Raw genomic sequence first — 20,200 nt, 5'->3', positions numbered from 1 at the left:
ATATATTTGATCGTATGTATTTGCGATATTAGCATGTTAAAAAATAAAAATTTATTCCTGGCGGGGATTGAAAGTAATTTAAATCAATAAGTAGCAGAATCGGGATAAGAAAAATAAATGTAATTGTAATTAAGAAACTTCTTTATTTTCTGCTGGCAAAAAATAAAATGCTTAAACTGTTGATTAATAAATAACAACAATAAGAGAACTGATAGCGATATATCAGTATGGAGAAGGTAACAACTGCAAGGGTAGCACGGACAATGTTGCGAACAGTAACGTTAGCAACACCATTTACATGGTGAACAAAAAAACATCTTAAGAGCACCATAATGATTTTCAACAGCAACAATATGATATAAGTATGCATGTACATAATATATATGTATATATGTATGTATGTACATAATATATATGTATATTTGTATGTATGTACATAATATATATAAAACAAATTGGATATGTGCATCATATATGATAATAGACATTAGTGAGATATGTGACAAATAATTCAGAGGACATGCAAAGAGTACGTTTTATCTATTGCTGCTGTGCCGAATGTTATGTCAGCGAGATTATGCTGTGAAGTTCATTCATATCAGTAAGAAAAGGAGAAACAACAGGAAAATCTCACAGGCAACTAAACATTCAACAACAATAAAGAATTTAGACGTTCAACAAGTGAATGAACACAATGCACAAGGGTGCAATTAGTGGAACTGCAGCTATAAACCGACCCGAATTTGTTTGTAAAATCTAACAAGACAAGCAATCTCTACTTGATAAGTCAAACTTCTTACCACTATCTCTAAGTCGATCTTTAAGACATAAAATCTCTGTGTGTTGGCGTGTACACACACACACACACACACATATTACTAGCTGGTACTTTGTCGGTTACGTCGACGAGGTTGATCCGATCAATGGAACAACCTGCTAGTGAAATTAATGTGCACGTGGCTAAGCACTCCACAGACACGTGTATCATTAGCATAGTTCTCAGGGAGAGTGAGCGTGACACAGAATGTGACAAAGCTGACCCATTTGAATTACAGGTACACCTCACTTTTGCCAGCTGAGTGAACTGAAACAATGTAAAATAAAGCGTCTTGCTCAAGAGACACAATGCGTCACCGGTAATCGATCTCACGAACTTACAATCGAATACCCAGTACCTATAACCACTAAGCCACATGCCTTCGTGTGTGTGTGTGTGTGTGTGTCTGCTGCCTCTTTGGGTAGGCACAACAGAAGGAAATAGTTCTTATACACAAAAGCAACAGAGAGTCACTTCAATTTCTTGTTGTCTACTACGTTAGCGCTTCAGTTATTTCCTCGTACATCTCAACATTCTGGTTAGGAATTATAATTATTTCATGTCTAATTACTTCGTGATTAATATTAAGAAAAATTCAGTTCACAAGTAATTTCGTGTCGAATCAAATATATTTTGAAAAATCGTGTCTTCCCCAACACCTATCTTTATGTCATGTTTTTATTATGACAATAATTTCCAATATGGATTCTTCATGACGAAGAGAAGCTTGATATTCTCATGTTAATTCCCATTGAAAGTTTGATTTTTATACATTTTATTAATCACTGATTGCAGTTCATAATTCAATCAATTCATCTTATTGATCATTATAAACGGTTTTTGTTTTTTCAAAAATATCAATCGGTAATCGCAAATTGCATAAAGGTTTTCGCCTTTAATCGTTTAATTCTTTTTTATTTATAACATCATTATCGATAAAAGTAGTATCGTAGCATCTAAGAACCGATAGTGTACTATAAAGCGGGCCGATAGATAAGTGGTTCAAATCCTAGACGACACCGTTGCTGTATAATACACGTTTACAAAATAAGTATAACTCAAAAATGAAGGTTACTTCTGTCAACGTAGGTGCCACATGATGATAAATTTACAACCGCACAAATTCCCAACGTTGCTAGAAATGAGAAATATCCCATAACTTGCTCGTATTAGTTCGATTTGCATATTAATTATAAAAATCAGTTGGAAGACACACCTATTGATTCTCACGTCTAGAGTGTCGAGGTAACGAAATTACGTTTTGTGAACAATTAAGGCCTGATAAAATAAAGAAAAACTTATCAAGTACAGGTTTAATGATACTAAAACAGACCTCATTCAAACTTGCTTCATTTCAACACATTGTATAAATAAATTTTGCTGTCTGGGGAGGGTCATAATGCCTTAATATGTAACACACTCACTGGTTCAGTTTCCTCTCATTTATTATTATTATCATTAATAGTAGTATTGGATGCGGCGAGCTGGCACAATCATTAGCGGTATTGCGTCTGTCGCTACATATTCTGAGTTTAAATTCCGCCGAAGTCGACTTTGCCTGTCATCCTTTTCGGAATCAATAAAATAAGTTCCAGTTGAACACTGAGGTCGATGTAATCGACTCACCCTCTCCCCCAAAATTGTTGCCCTTATGGCAAAATTTGAGAACATTGTGTTTTTCTTTTTCGTTGTTTTTGCAACCGTATCAATGGATGGTGACACATACAAAAATGAAGCACAAATAAATCCTATTTACATTGTTTCTAATTTGGATTGAATATTAGACAACTTAATCGATTACATCAACTGCAGTGTTCGACCCATACTTATTTTATCGATCTCAAAAAGGATGAAAGGCAAGGTCAACCTCGGTGGGATTCGAACTCAGTGTACAAACCTTGTATTACATTCGGTAATGATTCTACCAGCGCACCGAATTTTTGTTACTTTTATATTAATAAAAGGTTGGGTGTTTTCCTTTGTTGTTCTTGTTATACTCACTGTCTTTTATACCTTTGTTATCTCATGCATGTGTGTGACTGTATGTATGTATACACATGCAGAAAGATATATATATATATATGTGTGTGTGTGTTTGTGTATGGAGAGAGAGAGAGAGCGAAGAGAGAAAGACAGACAGATAGATATACACACAGAGATTCACACTCACACGCACACAAAAATTCTAGTTTCTTAATGAAAGCTGATTAGAACATTCAGTAATGAAGATTGTATTTCGTTGAACTCATTTCTCGTCTCTATTTGCGACTCGAGTTTCAGTCACTTCGAACTTCAGACGAAATGACTTCCCGTTTGAAGCTCGTTTTGACGTGAAACTCACGTCACACAAAAAAGAAAGAAAAAAAAACTATTACGCACACACACACAAATATAAACACACATAGACACATTTATTGTGCACGTGTGTCTGAGTGTGGGCGGGTTGTACTAACACAACGTGAATATAAAAAATGTGAACCAGAATATTAGAGAAATTGAACAACGTTGGAATGTGTGTTAAAGCTTCAAACACTTATTAATCTATGCTTCATTCAATTCAATCCAGGTCAATACCTCTTAGCACATATCTTGTTCTTTGAATTCTACAATGGGAGTAAACATCCGCACCATTCCCATGAGATATAGTTGCTGTTCTAAAAGTTTATTCTCAAAGGGACTGGATTATTTATTAACTTAAGGCACAAGGCGGACAAAGTGCTTAGTGGCGTTTCGTCCGTTTTTTCGTTCTGAGTTCCAATTCCACCAAGGTCGTCTTTGCCTTTTATCCTTCTGAGGTTAATAAAATAAGTACCAGCTGTGCAGTGGGGTTGATCTAATCGATTATCCCCGATCCCGAAATTACGGGCATTCTGCCAAAATTTGAAACCAATGTCAAGTATGACAGCGAGCTGGCCGAATGGTTACCGCGCCGGACAAAATATTTTGTGGCATTTTGTCCGTCTTTACGATCTGATTTGAAATTCTACCGAGGTCTACTTTGCCTTTCATCTCTTTGTTTGATGGTTTGGCTCCAGAATCGGGAGGCGCGTCGTGTCCTTCAGCAAAACAGTTCGCTTCAGATTACTACAGCTCACTCAACTGTAAATGAATTCCAGCAATCTTTGGGACTTGACCCAACAACGGACCGGCGCTCCCTTCAGGAGGGAGTGTTGCGATCTCCATGGAAAATTGGTTGAGTTTAGGTCTTATTTGGATTCCACCGCTGAAAACGAATTATCTCAGATCTCACGAAGTTTTCAAATTCATATGATGCATGAGGTCATGAGTGTTATTTGGCGGTGTGAAGTAGTGACATTCATACATTTGAAAAACACAACACATTAAAGTCCTAGAGAAAGCAAAATAGTTTCAATCTGGAATTGAAAGTGATGAATAGAATACGGTAGAATAACTTATACCAACCAGCACTGGTTGTCAAGCGATGCGGGAGCCAGCCACACACACACACAGATTTATACACACATACCTAGACTATATAATCATAAACATATATTTATGTATGCATACATATATCCACATATGTATGTGCCAAATGTATTGTATACAGTGGGCACAACAATATTCTCAGATTGTTGTAAAATGGTATAATATCCCCCCCCCCTACACACACACACATATATATATATAGAAACATAATAATTTTGCTATAATGAAGAAAGTTGCTTCTTAATTACTTTAGGTATGGAACATTTAATAAAAGAAAGCAGTTATGAAATTCAACACCACCTGGAAAGTTCTTATAAATTCCAATTTTATTATGTCTTTTTATAAAATGTGATTTTTAAAGTCCTTTTACGATTCAATGGCAAGATTCACGATTCAGTGACCAGACCAATTTTTATTCACTGCCATATAGTTAACTTCCGCAGGTAAAACGTAAATAAACTGAAGAATGAATGATTATATGACCGTATACTTACATTCATCGCAGCAAACACCATCGGCAACACATCGTCCTTGTCCGTCGGTTCCACACGGCACCCCTTTCACAGAACATGCTGTCGTACTCTCGTTTTCCTCATTGCATTCCTTTGCGAGCGTGCCTATGATGCAACCGTCTTTGTGGCAGCATATGTTGGATCCAACACACTGGCCTTCACCATTTGGTCCGCAAGACATACACTAGTAATTAAAAGGGGGGAAAAAAACAGAAATCTTTTAAGAAAAATATGTACTGACTCCTTTATATTACACATTTATGTGTACACGTCCAAGCATATATAAAATCATAAGCTTGAGTTGCGTGTTCACGTTAAACAATTTCAATAAAAATTTAAAGCAAAATAATTATACTCATAGAGGAGAGATCCAATGTCTCACATTTTTGTTTGTATGTCCCATGCATGTACATACGCACACACACACACACATATATACATATGTACAAGTATTATATATATATGTATATATATATATATATATTTATATATATTGAAAAAATGAGTAGAGATGGCTTTTAATGATATTTACAATGATTTACTCTGGTAATGTACATACATACATACATACAACTATGGATAGTTGGGGAGAAGTGTTACAGTTCGAATTGTGTACGAGTGAATAAACAAGGAAAAAAATTTATTAACTTGAAATCTTTTATGTTTTAATAACATTCGAAATTGCAGAATCTTTTAATATATATACAACCAAATCAGTCTCAATATTTAACTAACAGTAGCAAACTACTAAATATATAAAGTTTGTGAAGTTATGTATTGTGTGGTGAGGTTATGTATTTCCTGCCGAAACAGAAGACGCATCTTTTAAATTAAAACTACTGTTCCGATTCCGTACTAGTTGAGCGACTTTAACAATTTATTTTGGGTTATATTTTTCCTCTACATTTTCGTTGTTATATTAAAACCCACCGAAAATTAAATTCATTTAGTTTCCTTGGTATTTGATATAATGAGCTTACTACTACTAAGCTATAAGATTCCTTGATTGCCTCTAGTTGCAATTTCGCCTGTATAAGGGACAATATATAAACCCAATATTCAAATAATTTGTAAACAAATTATATTAATGTCTATTTCTTTGTTTCCAACTGTCTGCCTGTTTCTTTCTCCCTCTATCTCTCTCACTCACTTTCTCGCTCTCCCACTATATATATATATATAGTGAGTGATGACACCTAGTAGCCATAAACGTTGAATATTTATCGTTGCGGATAACCGTCTCCGGGAACTTAACTAAGAGCTACCATGGTATCTGCCCGGATAATATATCCCTTTAAACTCATGCACACTCATGTGTGTATTAAATAAATACATATGTGATTTCGGTTCATTACATAGTAGAAAAATATACCCTCTGTATATTTGCTAAGCAAGTGAATAACAGTTGAAATCGTTCGGAGAAAAAGGAAAGAATGAATTTTAGATTGAAGGAAATAACGACTTAAATGTAATTTCTTTAGTGGAAATTTCCATTTATTCTTCGAGTTCATATACGACTTTCAGAGTATTGGATATTCTTGGCACTTTGTCGATTTGCATCAAGCGTGATTTCGTATTATCATGTATTATCGTCTTCAATTCTTCATATCTAACGCTATCAAATTGAATATAGTCAAATTGGATTTCTTTAACTCTAACAATAATTTTGTCCTTGACTTCACACTTCCAAAATATTTTAATAATGAAAGTTTTGAACATAAGAGACTAAAATTCAATCCAGAAACACAGAACACCAAATTATTTCGTCTTTATTTACTTTCTTTATCGCTTTATTAATTTTCCAAGAATTCTATCCATGAATATGCAGAGTCAATAGGGCATCACATTATTTCCTGAAGTGTTCTCGGATTTCCCATTATATTATATTCTATCCATTGATCCACTGCGATCGCGGTGAAACACTTCACTCATCAATAGACTTGATCATCGATATGCTAGTTACATAAAATTTTACGTACACACACACACACACACACACAAAAATGCATGCATTCATGCAGAAATGTTGACATAGGCAATAAATTTCAATAATAATGGATATTAGCGTCTAAACTCATTTAAATTTTTGATATATATTGTATATATATATATATATATATATATATACAGCTGATGAGGACTAATCAAATTTACGATAACATCTGTATTTTTGAAAGTCCAAAACTCGGGTCCTAGATTATCAATTCTGAGTTGTCCATTTTTACGATGTTCTGCCTAGATGTAAGACGAAAATTTTTTTATGTTCGCTGCCCACTTACATCTTAGCAGGTATATATTTCAGTAAAGCTTTACATAGCGTCGTATTGTTATCTGCAGCTATTTCCAGCAAACATTAGTGCCAACTGTATATGTGAATGCATATCTACATAGATATACAGGGTCTGGGTACACGGAGTAAATAAATTCATAACATAAACAATAATTTCTTAAAGTATGCGTTAATCCCCATGTACCCAGACTTTGTGGACACCCTGTATACATACACACACGTGTGTGTGCATGAGAATATGTAAATATATCACGTGAGTAAAAAAATTGCATACGCAGAATCATAAAGAATGAAATGGATGGACAATATGCTGGGAAATAATCTCATGATGGCCGTTCAAAACATGTAACAAGCTTGAATGTCCGACAGGAAGTTGTGAAACAAAAAAAAAAAAAAAATTTCTTTGTCAATGGAAAGTAAACAGTGATAAATGGAATAAGCGTGACCATCATTGCAGGAAAATAATGAAGTAATTCGTAGAATCACGCGTTTGTTAGCTTTAAGTATGTTTGTCCTTGCGGATTTGTGTGTTTGTGAAAGTAGAAGGATTATGTAGAAGTGACAAGCAGGGAATCAAATGAAATGGTATTGCATGTTATGCAGAGGCGTTCGTTGGCTGTGTGACTGAGGAGCTCGGGTTTGTAAGCACGCTAGTGTCATTTTCAATGGTTCAGTGCCAATGTGTGGCACCTTGGGCAACTGTCTCCAACATGAGCCCTTGGACGAATGCTGACTTATGAGACAAGTTGGTAAAAGCAGACTGGAAATCTGTCCTATACACACACACACACACACACACACACATATATATATATATATATATATACGTACATATTACATGCATATAGGTGGTGGTAGCGTCGGCGGCGGCTACATTATTGCCGTGTTTGCGGGATTATGAATGGTGTCAGTCACGACGGAAGCCATAGTGGAACTGGCAGTTGTGGTGAATGGTGTCGATGGTGCTAATGCTAATAATGGTTGTGGAAGAAGTAGTGCAAGATATGAAGATTATACTTATGGTTATTTACTGTATTATAAGGTAAAGGTTAGTGTAAGGCAGCTAGTTACAGTAATGGTGTACGTTGATATATTGAATGATTGACTTGGCGTTGTTACCGTGACTAACCTCAGGCAATAATGGAAATATATATATATATATATACATATATATGCATATATATATATATATAAAGTTAAATACACAACCGAAAGAGCTACTAATAATTTCATGCTACTGTGATAATTGAACTGGCATATTTATGAAATACACCACGTATATACAAATGTGTGTGTCTCTACGTATCTATCTATCTATCTATATCTGTATGTCTGTCTGTTTGTCTCTCTCTCTCTCTCTCTCTATATATATATATATATATACATGTGTGTATATGCATGCGTGTATTTGTGTCTGCGCACATGTATGTATGTGTGTATATCTCAATGATCTCTGCATATTATATATATATATATATATATATATATATGAATATTTCAGTAACTCAGTGTATATACATTTATATGTGCGTGCGCGTGAATATATGCATGTGTGTTTATGTGTACGTACGTATGTATGCATGCATTACCCATGAGTAGGTGCTTGAATATGCATTTTATAAATTTGTGTGTATAAAGGTGTACGAGTTAAGACATGTATACTGAAGTGAGACAGCGAGAGAAAAATTCTGATAAAATGAAAGACAGACAGGGAGAGAGAGAGAGGGAGAGAGAAAGAGAGAGAGAGAGAAAGAGACAGAGAGAGGGGTGTTAACTTGAGATGGAAAAGTAAGCTTGGTAAAAGTCAAACAACCTCTCAAAAATGGAAATTTCATGTCTCTTGTGGTACATATATAGGTGTGCAGCTATTTATGTATGGTGTGTATATGTGTGTTTGCGTGTCTGTATGTGTGTATTTCTCTGTGTAGGAAGAGGAAGAGGTGGGGAAAGGAATGTATGAAAGAAAGAGAGGGAGATGCGGAGAAAGAGTTAGAGACGCGTAAAACGATGTTTGGGGGGGGTGTCCTGATGTGAGTAAATGAGGAAAGGATAACTTTAAAGATGAAGACTGTGATGAAGTTGAGAATGAGGTGTATGAATGAGGGAGAGAGGGGGGATTGAAGAAATTGAGAGAGAGAGAGAGAATGTGTGCAAAGAAAGAAGAGGGAGGGAGAGAGGCAGTGTGATGGAGATAGGAGTGATATGGAGGGAGGGAGGTAAAGTGACGGAGAAACGGCGAGGGAGCGAGAGCGCGGGAAAATCCGACATACACCGAGATACATAGAATGGCAGAAATATGCTAATACACACATATACAAACATGCATACGCTCTCGCCGTCTCTCTCTCTCTGACTCTCTCTCACACACCACAAATACGTGCACACATACACACACATGGCCTATCGCACACACAGTTTCTCTCACACGCGCCCACACATACAGGTGCGTGCACATGCATACTCTCTCCTTCTCTCACTCACACACAAACACACACAGGTATACATACACGTGCACACACATAATCTCTCTCTCACGTACACATGGTTATAGTGAGATGACACTGAAGCTTTTAGTTTCTGCAAAAAAATGCATTTCATTGTTTTTTTCATTTCACTATTATTATTGCTGTTGTAATTATTATTATTATCATCATCATCATCATTATTTAAAGACACCCACTGCATTATTGTACAAGAATCAACAACAACGCTCATTGATTGTAAAACAAACAAAAAAAGATAGCTGAAATCTAACCATGCAAGAATGAATAAATACATAAGTAAATACATAAATTGGTGGAACCTGATTCCAATCCATCAGGAACCTGGTTGTAGAGTTCACAGAATGTTTAGGATAATCGATTTAAATTTGATACCTAACTAAATGGCAGCTTCGTTGTCTTTTGCAAAAGATTTAGTTATTGCGGTGAAGAATTCCTCAAGTGAATTCTATAACGAAAGAGTTTTTTTTCTTTTTTCTTTTTAGATTTTTTTTTTCTGTTTCACATATACACATTATATACATACATGCCTATATAGATGCATATACATTCGCACGTGCAATTGTGTGCAATTGTGTGCATATGTGTGTATGTATGTAGTATCTGTGAGCGTGTGTGTTTTGCGTATGTATGTGGTTGTGTGTGTATATACATACTTGTACATACATATACATATAGGAACGAATGAATGTATATTGATATACATGCATGCACACACATTATATATATACATACATACATACATATATATATAAGCACGTATGAATATATATACATCTACATACATGCAAGTATGAATATGTATATATATATTTATAAGTGCGTGCATATGTGCATGTATATATGTACATATGCATTTTATATATAAATGTATGTGCGTAGGTGTGTTTGTGTCTGACTGTGTGTCTGCGCGTAGGTGTATTACACTTTTTCGTCTCCTATATATAATTTTTTCATATTTTATTAATTTTATACATTTATTTATTTATTTGTGGGTGGGTAGAGACTTCTGTCGAGTATGCATTACTCTCATTTTTTTCTCTTTATTATTCATTGAAATTTTATTGTTTCAGGGCATAATTACTATTTTGAGTGTATTATATTATACTGATTGCTTTCATTTCTATCGATTAATCGATAGGTTGAATCGAATTACAATACGGAGATGCAAGATTTGCTGGGAAACAGTTTAAAGGTATAAAATATTCAGTTTAAGAGTCAATTAAACAATTAGCTGGTTAATTAATTTAATGTAGTATTTACTGCATAGAGTTTAATTTAATAAAACATATAAAATCAGTGTTGATTATTTTTATTGTATTGATTATGTAATCCATTCAATTACATCATGAAAATGTGTGTGTGTGTGCTTTAGCAGATGTGTGAGTGTATGTGACAGTGAGAGGGTGTATCCGTATATATACACGCAGAGAAATACACACACACACATATATATATATATATATATATACATACACATACAAAATTACATCTGACCCGCTGGATGATAACTGATGAGAATTTGGTTATCTTCTGTGTCTGTTCCCCGTTTGCCTCTACATTTATTATATGTTTATAAACATAGTATTTAATGGCAGGCCACATATATGAATATGTGTGTGTGTGTGTGTATATATATATATATATATTGCTTTTTTTTCTCCTATCTTTACGGAAGAAGAGCTTAGGCTCGAAACGGTAAAGACTTCTATTTTTTTTTCCTAATTGTCAGCCAAATTTTCCCCTATATATATATATATATATATATATACATACTTATACCTACACAGAAAGTCACTCAAAAGTATATTGTGTTATCTTGATTCAAACATTGAATTTTCCTAATGCTTTTATTGAGCAGCTGACACGAACACACACACAAACATACGTCAATCTATATTTTTTTTCACTATAGTATGGAACGCATCAGATGTTTGTTTGCTAAGCCGTCAATCATGTACAAATATTTAATCAATAGCAAAACGTTCAAGATCCCTAACTTGTAAGTACACTCCTATGTTTCTTTTATCCCCCCCCCCCGCACAGCCAGAATCTTGTGTGTGTGTGTATTAACGTGTATATGTCTGTATATATATAATATACATACATACATACACACACACACAATAAAGAGTTATACTAACTCCATCTTCTGTTTACTTAATCGATTATTATTTCAACAGACACTGCGGAATTCCTGAAGCAGATCCAAAGGAAATATACCACGACTGCGAGTGACACCAAGTAGCGCCAACTGTGCCAGTGCTTTACTCACCACATCAGGACATTCCAGACTCCGACTGAAGAAGCCATTGGCTGCGAATGATCCGTGTATCTTGAGTATCCTGTTTGGCGCTGATATGCTATCGTCCTTTTCCTACTCGTTATGTTTTGACGATTTCCGTTAGTGTGTTTTTACCTTTGATTTATATATATGCGCGTGCGTGCGTGCGTGTGTGTATATATTATTTATATTATATATATATATATGTTCTTTTACTTGTTTCAGTCACTTGACACCGGCCATGGTGGAACACCGAATTTAGTTCGAACAAATCGACCCAAGGACTTATTCTTTGTAAGCCTAGTACTTATCCTAACCGTCTCTTTTGCCGAACCGCGAGGTTACGGGGATATAAACACACTAGCTTCGCTTGTGAAGCAATTGTGGGGTACGAACAGTGACACACACACACAATGGGACTGAAACCCGGAAACATTTGGTTGGGAAGCAAGCGTCTTACCACAGAGCAACGCTGTATCTCTCTCTCTCTCTGTCTCTCTCTGAGTGGGTTTCTATGTGTATTGTACAAATATAAATATATATGCATGAATATATGTATTGATGTATATATATATATATATACATACATGCATACGTAAATATCACATTTATGGTTTGTTTATATGTATTTACTTATTTATGTATATTTTTTGCGTGTACACGTGATTCTTACCCCACCTGTTTATTCCTATCACTGTCAAAGATACGTTGCTATTTGTCAACACACGACTCAAACCTTCCATCACATTTGACGTGCATTTATTTAAATTATTAATTGCAACCTATTCTCCGCTGCAAATGACACAGATTACAACGAACGGTCACTTACACCCAGAAGTTGGAGTGTTAGGATAGCATGGAGGATGAGGGTGGTAGTAGTAATAGTAGTAGTAGCAGCTGTAGTTTTTGTAGTTTCTTTTTGTAGTTTACTTTTTGCGACTGTCTTGTTTTTTGTAGCAGTATACTTTTGATTTGCATAGCACATTACCTCTATCTATCCGTTCATCCATCTATTTATCTACCTATCTGTCAGTTTGCCTGTATGTCTGTCTATATGAATTTGTCTATATATTTCTATCAATCTGCCTCTGTACATTATCTATCTATCTAACTAACTATCTAGCTAGCTAGTTAGCTACATAGCTATCAACTCAATCTATCTCTGCCTATCTGTATATCTATCTATCTGTTCATTTATCTGTCTAATGTGTCTATTTATCTATCTACCTATCTGTCTTCTACTTCTCTCTCTCTTCCTACAAATACACATATATATATATATATTTATATACATGCGCGTGAGCATCGAATGGGTTAATAGACGGTCACATTGACTGACTGACATATGGGCAGATAGACAGTTATTGATATAGGTTTATAGAGATATGACGACTAACATTGGATTATCTTGAAATATCGTGCTGAATTTGGAATTTTTCAAAACTGCAATAAAAACACACCATCAACGAGGGAAACAAAAAGACAAAATAAATCGATATTATTATCATCATACTTGTTGTTGTTATTGGTTTACTTATTAGTGATATCTACATCAAGAGCATTGGTTAGATATGAAAGTCACATACGGTAACACAAACATATATATATATATATATATATATTCACACACATACCTACGTAAATATATATATATATCTGTGTGTGTATGTACATAATATCTACAATTATATATACATACACACACCTCGTCACATATATCTACATAATTCTTACTCCTTAAATAAGCATCACCACCAGCTCCAACATCCACATCATTATCGTCATCGTCTTCGTCCTCATAAGCGCGAGCATTAAGACGATGAACTGGCTGAATTGTTAACACGCTGGGCAAAATGCTTAGCGGTACTTCGATCGTTCGTTTATACGATCTGGGTACAAATTCCGCCAAGATCGACTTTGCCTTTTATCCTTTCGTGGTCGATAAATTAAGTGAAACCAGTGAAACTCTGGGGTCAATGTGATCGACTTATTCCCCCACTCCGGCACGCCACAAATTTCAGGCCTTGTGCGTTTAGTAGAAAGGATTATTATGGCGGCGAGCTGGCAGAATCGTTAGAACACCGGGCAAAATTTATAGCGGCATTTCCACCGTCCTTATGTTCGGAGATCAAATTACGCAGAGGCAGCCATGGTTGAAACAAGAACATTATTAAAAGAGAAAAGAAGCATGGTCATTCCTTACCCAAGTGACCTTATCTTATCGCCCGTCACTTGTTATGCGCTCATGAATTAGTTTGATACTTGAGCTCTGATTGGCTGTATGCAAATGTGTTTATAACTGAATGACCAAATCCAAGCTTCTCTGCTAGTTCTTCAGCAGTTACGATGGGATTTTGTTCCACCAGGATTTGCGGGACGTCCTCGCCGAGCTTTACACATCTTTTAGACTGTAGTTTCCGGCTCGGAATTTCTGGAACCACCATTGGCACTGGCTTATTCTTTCCGTTGTATTGTTACCTTTATTGCACTTACTCATAAAGCAAAATAAACCTAAAATGCATCTTTGTCACTTCCATTGTAGCTTTGAAAAAATAATTGTCAAAATCGAACTGCGTTCTTCAAAACTTGTACTAAGAACAGAAACAAGGTAAAATTACTTGCTTTTTATGGCAAGTTGAGGCAGGTAGTTTATCCCATCCCCCTCCGACTTTTAGTTCATGCAATTGAAAAACAACTGCATTATTTATGGGATGACCCAATGTATTCACACATATATATGCAGTCACATATATATTGCGTATACAGGTACACACTCACACACACGTACAGTAATATATATACATATTTAAATGCATACGTTGTATATATGTCAATTTTTACATTGTTTCCTATAAAAATATTATCTTAAGCTTGCTTCCATCCCTATTTACATTCACTTCATTGCGTTTCCCTGTCGAAACAAATGAACCACGTAAGATGTTTGTCCTGGGAAAATGATCTCTTTTTCACCTTCCTTCCACAAGATTATCAGATTCCATGTTCGTATAAAGAACCTTTTAACACACTGGCTTACATACCGCAGACGTCGCTTTGAAACAGCGTGTAACTTGAAACAAACATTTTGACGACTGTTAAAGCGACGTCGCACAGGGAATGCGATGTGATGTGAAGCGTTCCGTACTAAAACACAATTGCACGTGATGTGTATTTGTTTGGAGTTAAGCTTTTATATTAACATGAGTGTTTTTTATCAGTGTGCTTTGATTATCATTTCATCAGGCGTCGTAGGACTTCAATAAAACGTGAAATGCAAATTATGAAAGAGAGTGAGAGAGAGGGGGGGGGAGATTAAAGGAGTATTGAAAATATCGGGAATGAGTGTGAGACTAATGGGGAATGGATCAGTGAAAAGAGAGACAGGTGGGGAAAGAGTTAGGGGTGCGGAGAGAGATAGATAGTGAAACAAGGTGAGAGAACGAGAGGGGAAGTGAGTACGATATGCTGCATATTCCCTATAATCCAGTGAAATGCCACACCCATCCCCGCCACTGGCATTTGTGCTGTATTTATCTTAACCGTTAGAAGTTCTATATTTCGAAAAGTTTAAAACTTTTTTTAAAGCTGCGGATAATTACATGCGACGCGGTTTCAATTCCAGACTGAAGACAGGTGAAATATATATTGGAGATGTTCTGCCCAACGCAGAAACTCTAAGATAATTTGATTTTGCAGGCATTTCTTCTAAATCTATAACAATGATATCGATTACGAATTTAGAAAGTTTGACAAAAAAATATCTTTTTCAGATATAAATTCGTGCATAAGGAAAACTAATAATATTTGACATTAAAGCAAAAAGAAGATAGAAACTTTATGAAGGTGTATCAATCTCTAAATTGAAAAGCACCTATATTAATAAGTTTAATGCGAACACACCTTTTACTTAATACCTGATATTGCATTAGCGGCTTTTCACGCATATCATGGAGTACTTTCATTGCGTACATCAGTTCTCAGAATATCATAAAAACCTATACAAATGTTAGTTAATGTAACATGTAATTCGAAAGAAAAATGTTTATTATGGGAAAAAAAAAAAACGTTCATACGAACTGTTGTATGTGTTATAATCTTGAGGCTGATGGTAATGATGATTCTATTTAGATTTATTATTTTTTGTTTGCTATATTGAATCTTTAACTTAATAATGATGGAGTATATGGAGAATATGTTCTCTTCAACAAAACATATCGAAATATTTCCATCAATATATCTATTTCTATTTACATTACTAAAACAAAATAGCTGATCTGAGACTACGAAACAACAATAAGATAAGTTTACATCTATTTAGGTTTTATTTATGGACACCAGATGAACAAAAACATATTTTCGTCTAGGTCTCAACTTAGAATGTGAATAAATGCAAGCAGATGCTGCAAATTACGGTACTTGTCCACTTAACTTACCCTAAGCACACATAAGCGGGTGCACGAACATATACATACATACAAACACACGTGTATATATATATATATATATATATATATATATATATCATATGGTATAATTATAGGCAGGGCAAATTTTAAACATTTCTCTGTAGACTGAAAGAAATGACAAACAACCTTAATCGATTTTCGAACCTTATTGACTTGTCATCAGAGGCGTCCACAACATTGTGACAGTCTCCAGAGAAGCAGGCAGCCAAATTGTTTATATACTCAACAAATGCATCCGTTACTCTCAGAAGGAGTGCCTAATTTGCATACCGAAGGTGTTTAACACTACAAATACCAGCGGCCTGTCAACGGGATCTTAGTAGACACCGTATGAAGGTATGAGATAATAAATATGTAACGAATAGTATAATTATTACAGGGAAAATTTCAGCTATATGTATATATATGTGGATACATGTATACAGACACATACATATATATATTAACCTAAACACTCTATATACAGATATATACCTGGTTATATATATATGTGTGAACGTATATGCGTGTATATCATTTCATACTGTATAGATCGTCTTATTTAACGCTTTCCATTGGAGTCCGCTGATAAAACATAGTGGCACTGAAAGGGCACAAACCACCTACGTCTCTCTCTCTCTCTCAGTCACACTCACCTTCTCACACTCTGCATATATTTAGGGCGACTTTAAAGTCTGGATAGAACATGTCTTTAGAGAAAATCATATTCAAACTATAGAAACACACACACACACACATACTTGTATATATATACATTTGAAGCTAGAGGGTGTCAGTTGTGTTACCAAAGATTTCCCGCTCAACAGGCCATATTGGTGTGTTTTCATAAAAATGTAAATTTTTATTACGGATATTTTAACAAAGTTAACTTGGTCGTCTATTATTTGTTTGATATAACCCATATATCGAACCCAGTGCTCGACTGACCCCTATTTTATAAACCCTAAAATGATGAGAAGCAAAGTAGACCACGAAGAAATTTGAATTCGAATATAAAGGTCAACAAAATAACTCTAGGAATTTCCTCCCGGCATGTTAACCTTTCTGGCAACACATTTTCTTAGTAAATATTGATTTCAAAATTTGGCAGAAGGACAGCAATTTCAGCGGAGCGGATCAGTCGATTACATCGACCCCCCCCCCCCCCCAGTGTTTAACTTATACTTATTTTGTCGACCTCTATGGATTTTGAACTCCGAAACTAAAGACGAACGAAATGCCACTAAGCATTTTATCCGGCGTGATGACGAATCAGACAGCACGCCGCCTTATTCCAATAATAAATATTCTTTTCTACTCTAGGCATAAAGCTCAAAATTTTTGGTGAGCGGGAAGTCGATTAGACGGACCCCAGTACGCAACTGGTACTTAATTTATCGACCCCAAAAGAAGGAAAGCAAAGCCGACCTCGGAACGTAAATATAGAAGAAATGTCGCGAAGCATTTCGGCCGGCGTGCTAAACGTTTCTGCCAGCTCAATGCCTTCCAACAATAAATATTAACGCAGCAAATGTATTGAATGCGTATTGATTTATATTTTTCTTAGTAGTCGTACCTAGTACATCCAAATCGTGTGTGTGTGTGTTGTGCGTGTTTGTAATTGAATATATACGAAGAAAAACAAATAACTTTATCGGAATAAAACGTCCACTGGTACAAATAGGCGTTATAATATTGTTTAGATTTGTTAAGTTTGGGAAGAAATATTTACTTACACGCATGCACACACCCACACACATATATATATATATATATATATATATATATATATATATATATATATTCAGGGCGAGCAAGTACACAGGCTTTGCATATGCACACACATACGTATACTTATACCCATATAATTACATATATATATATGTGTGTGTGTGTTTCTGTGTGTGTGTATGAACACGCATTAACGCAATCACAGATTAATACACAACCAAACGTAATGTATGATAATATAACGAACCAAAACCAATCCTTTTGCATGAAACACTATACAACAGAATTGAACTCTACCAGCTTTTTTTTTTTGTGTGCACTGTAGAAATGTGGAGGTGTTTGTAGTTTATGTCAATATTAATTATTCCTTCTTATGTTCAGCTTTGTGAATAAATATTTGAAAATAATATGCCAACAGCTATCGCTATGAAATTTGAAAAACACAACTGTTGACTCATATTTGTTGCCCCTGTTTCTATTTTTTTTTTTTTTTTCATTTACTTTTTCGCTTTCAATCTGTCCACCATTTTGATGTTTCGTTTATATATAAATATATTTATAATCTTTTATCATTTCTCACTGTTTTCTCACTGTTTTTTTATCGCAATTTTTCTGATTCTCTCCCTTTTATTTTTCAGTAATTTTTCATTTTTTTTTTTTTTTTACCTATTTGCTGTTTTATTTTCTTCTTTTTCCTTCACTTAATTTTCAATCTCGTTCTTCATTTATTCATTTATATTTCTTTTTTGTGCAGACTCAACTTATGCCTATTTTCTTTTAATTATTCACCTATTTCTATAATTTTTCTTGTACTATTCTCTTCTACTTCTTCTCCACTTTCTACTTCATCCCTTCATCCACTTCTATTATTATTCTTCATATTATTCCTTCATCTGTTTTTTTCTCTCTCTCTCTCTCTCTCTCACCATAATCTTTGACTAAACGCCCTCGTTTTACTCTGCACCTCATTCAGTACAATGACTTTCATCGCACGTTTAGTCTTTGCACAATTCTCTCATATTCCTTCGCCTTTTCTTTATTTCATCATTCTCCTCCACGTGGAGGCGCAATGGCCCAGTGGTTAGGGCAGCGGACTCGTGGTCATAGGATCGCAGTTTCGATTCCCAGACCGGGCGTTGTGAGTGTTTATTTGAGCGAAAACAACTAAAGCTCCATGAGGCTCCGGCAGAGGATGGTGGCGAACCCTGCTGTACTCTTTCACCACAACTTTCTCTCACTTTTACTTACTGTTTCTGTTGTGCCTGTAATTCAAAGGGTCAGCCTTGTCACACTGTGTCACGCTGAATATCCCCGAGAACTACGTTATGGGTACACGTGTCTGTGGAGTACTCAGCCACTTGCACGTTAATTTCACGAGCAGGCTGTTCCGTTGATCGGATCAACTGGAACCCTCGACGTTGTACGCGACGGAGTGCCAACAACAACATTCCCCACCACCCTCCACCATCAACCTTCTCTTTCCTTCGCTCTCTGTATTTCCCATTGTTCACTTAACACTTCCGTCCTTTAACCTTCTTGGTGTTTTTTTTTTAGTTCCACGCAAAGTCAGTCATCATAGAACAGTCATATTATAAAAAATATTCTAATCTCGATCATTCCGTATTTTATTTTCCCAATATAATATATCTAAAATTACACCATTAAGCGCCCTTACTTCAACAGTATAGCGAAATCAGACGGGAAGGATATTTAGCATACACATTCACACACATGTATGCATGCGTGGGTGTCTGTGAGCGATTCTTTTTGTTTTGTTTTTTTTTTTCAGCGTGTACGTGCGTGTCTGTGTCATAAAGTTGACCCTTGAACCTGACTGTCTGTTGGACCCGGCTTTGCCCATCCCGGGTTAATGTCACCGCAAATGCAATTAATGACAATAAGTATTTTGTAGCATAGAGACAAGACTAACATTTGGGTGGGGACGCATAGCAAGACTTATATCACCTATATATACATATATATATATATAACTAGTACTTGTCAACTTCAGCACTCGACCGTTGCATTATTTTATCAACCACGAAGGCAGCGAGGTGGTAGAATCGTTAGCACGCCGGGCGAAATGCTTAGCGGTATTTCGCCCGTCGCGACTTTGCCTTTCATCCTTTTGGGGTTGATGAATTAAGTACCAGTGAAACACTGGGGTCGATGTAGT

General features: G+C 35.5%; 1 protein-coding gene and 1 long non-coding RNA gene across 5 annotated transcripts in view; one reads left to right on the top strand and one right to left on the bottom strand.

Moving 5' to 3' along the window:
• LOC149131436 (uncharacterized) overlaps positions 1-12,157 on the top strand; it is a 64,717-nt gene extending 52,560 nt beyond the window's left edge. The window contains exons 2-4 of the long non-coding RNA XR_016237867.1: positions 10,709-10,762; positions 11,483-11,569; positions 11,751-12,157. This is a non-coding gene — a long non-coding RNA (uncharacterized LOC149131436). The remainder of the gene's footprint in view (positions 1-10,708; positions 10,763-11,482; positions 11,570-11,750) is intronic.
• Positions 1-20,200, bottom strand: part of LOC106869949 (conopressin/neurophysin) — a 110,664-nt gene that overhangs the window by 15,889 nt on the left and 74,575 nt on the right. For all 4 annotated transcript variants that reach the window (XM_014915903.3, XM_014915895.3, XM_014915916.3 and 1 more), the window contains exon 2: positions 4,759-4,960. In XM_014915903.3, the coding sequence (XP_014771389.1) occupies positions 4,759-4,960 (202 nt within the window). The remainder of the gene's footprint in view (positions 1-4,758; positions 4,961-20,200) is intronic.

This window comes from Octopus bimaculoides, chromosome 22 (genome assembly GCF_046866305.1).
Source record: "Octopus bimaculoides isolate indiv1 chromosome 22, ASM4686630v1, whole genome shotgun sequence".
Classification (NCBI taxonomy): Eukaryota; Metazoa; Mollusca; class Cephalopoda; order Octopoda; family Octopodidae; genus Octopus; species Octopus bimaculoides.
This window is presented reverse-complemented; position numbering and strand designations above follow the sequence as displayed.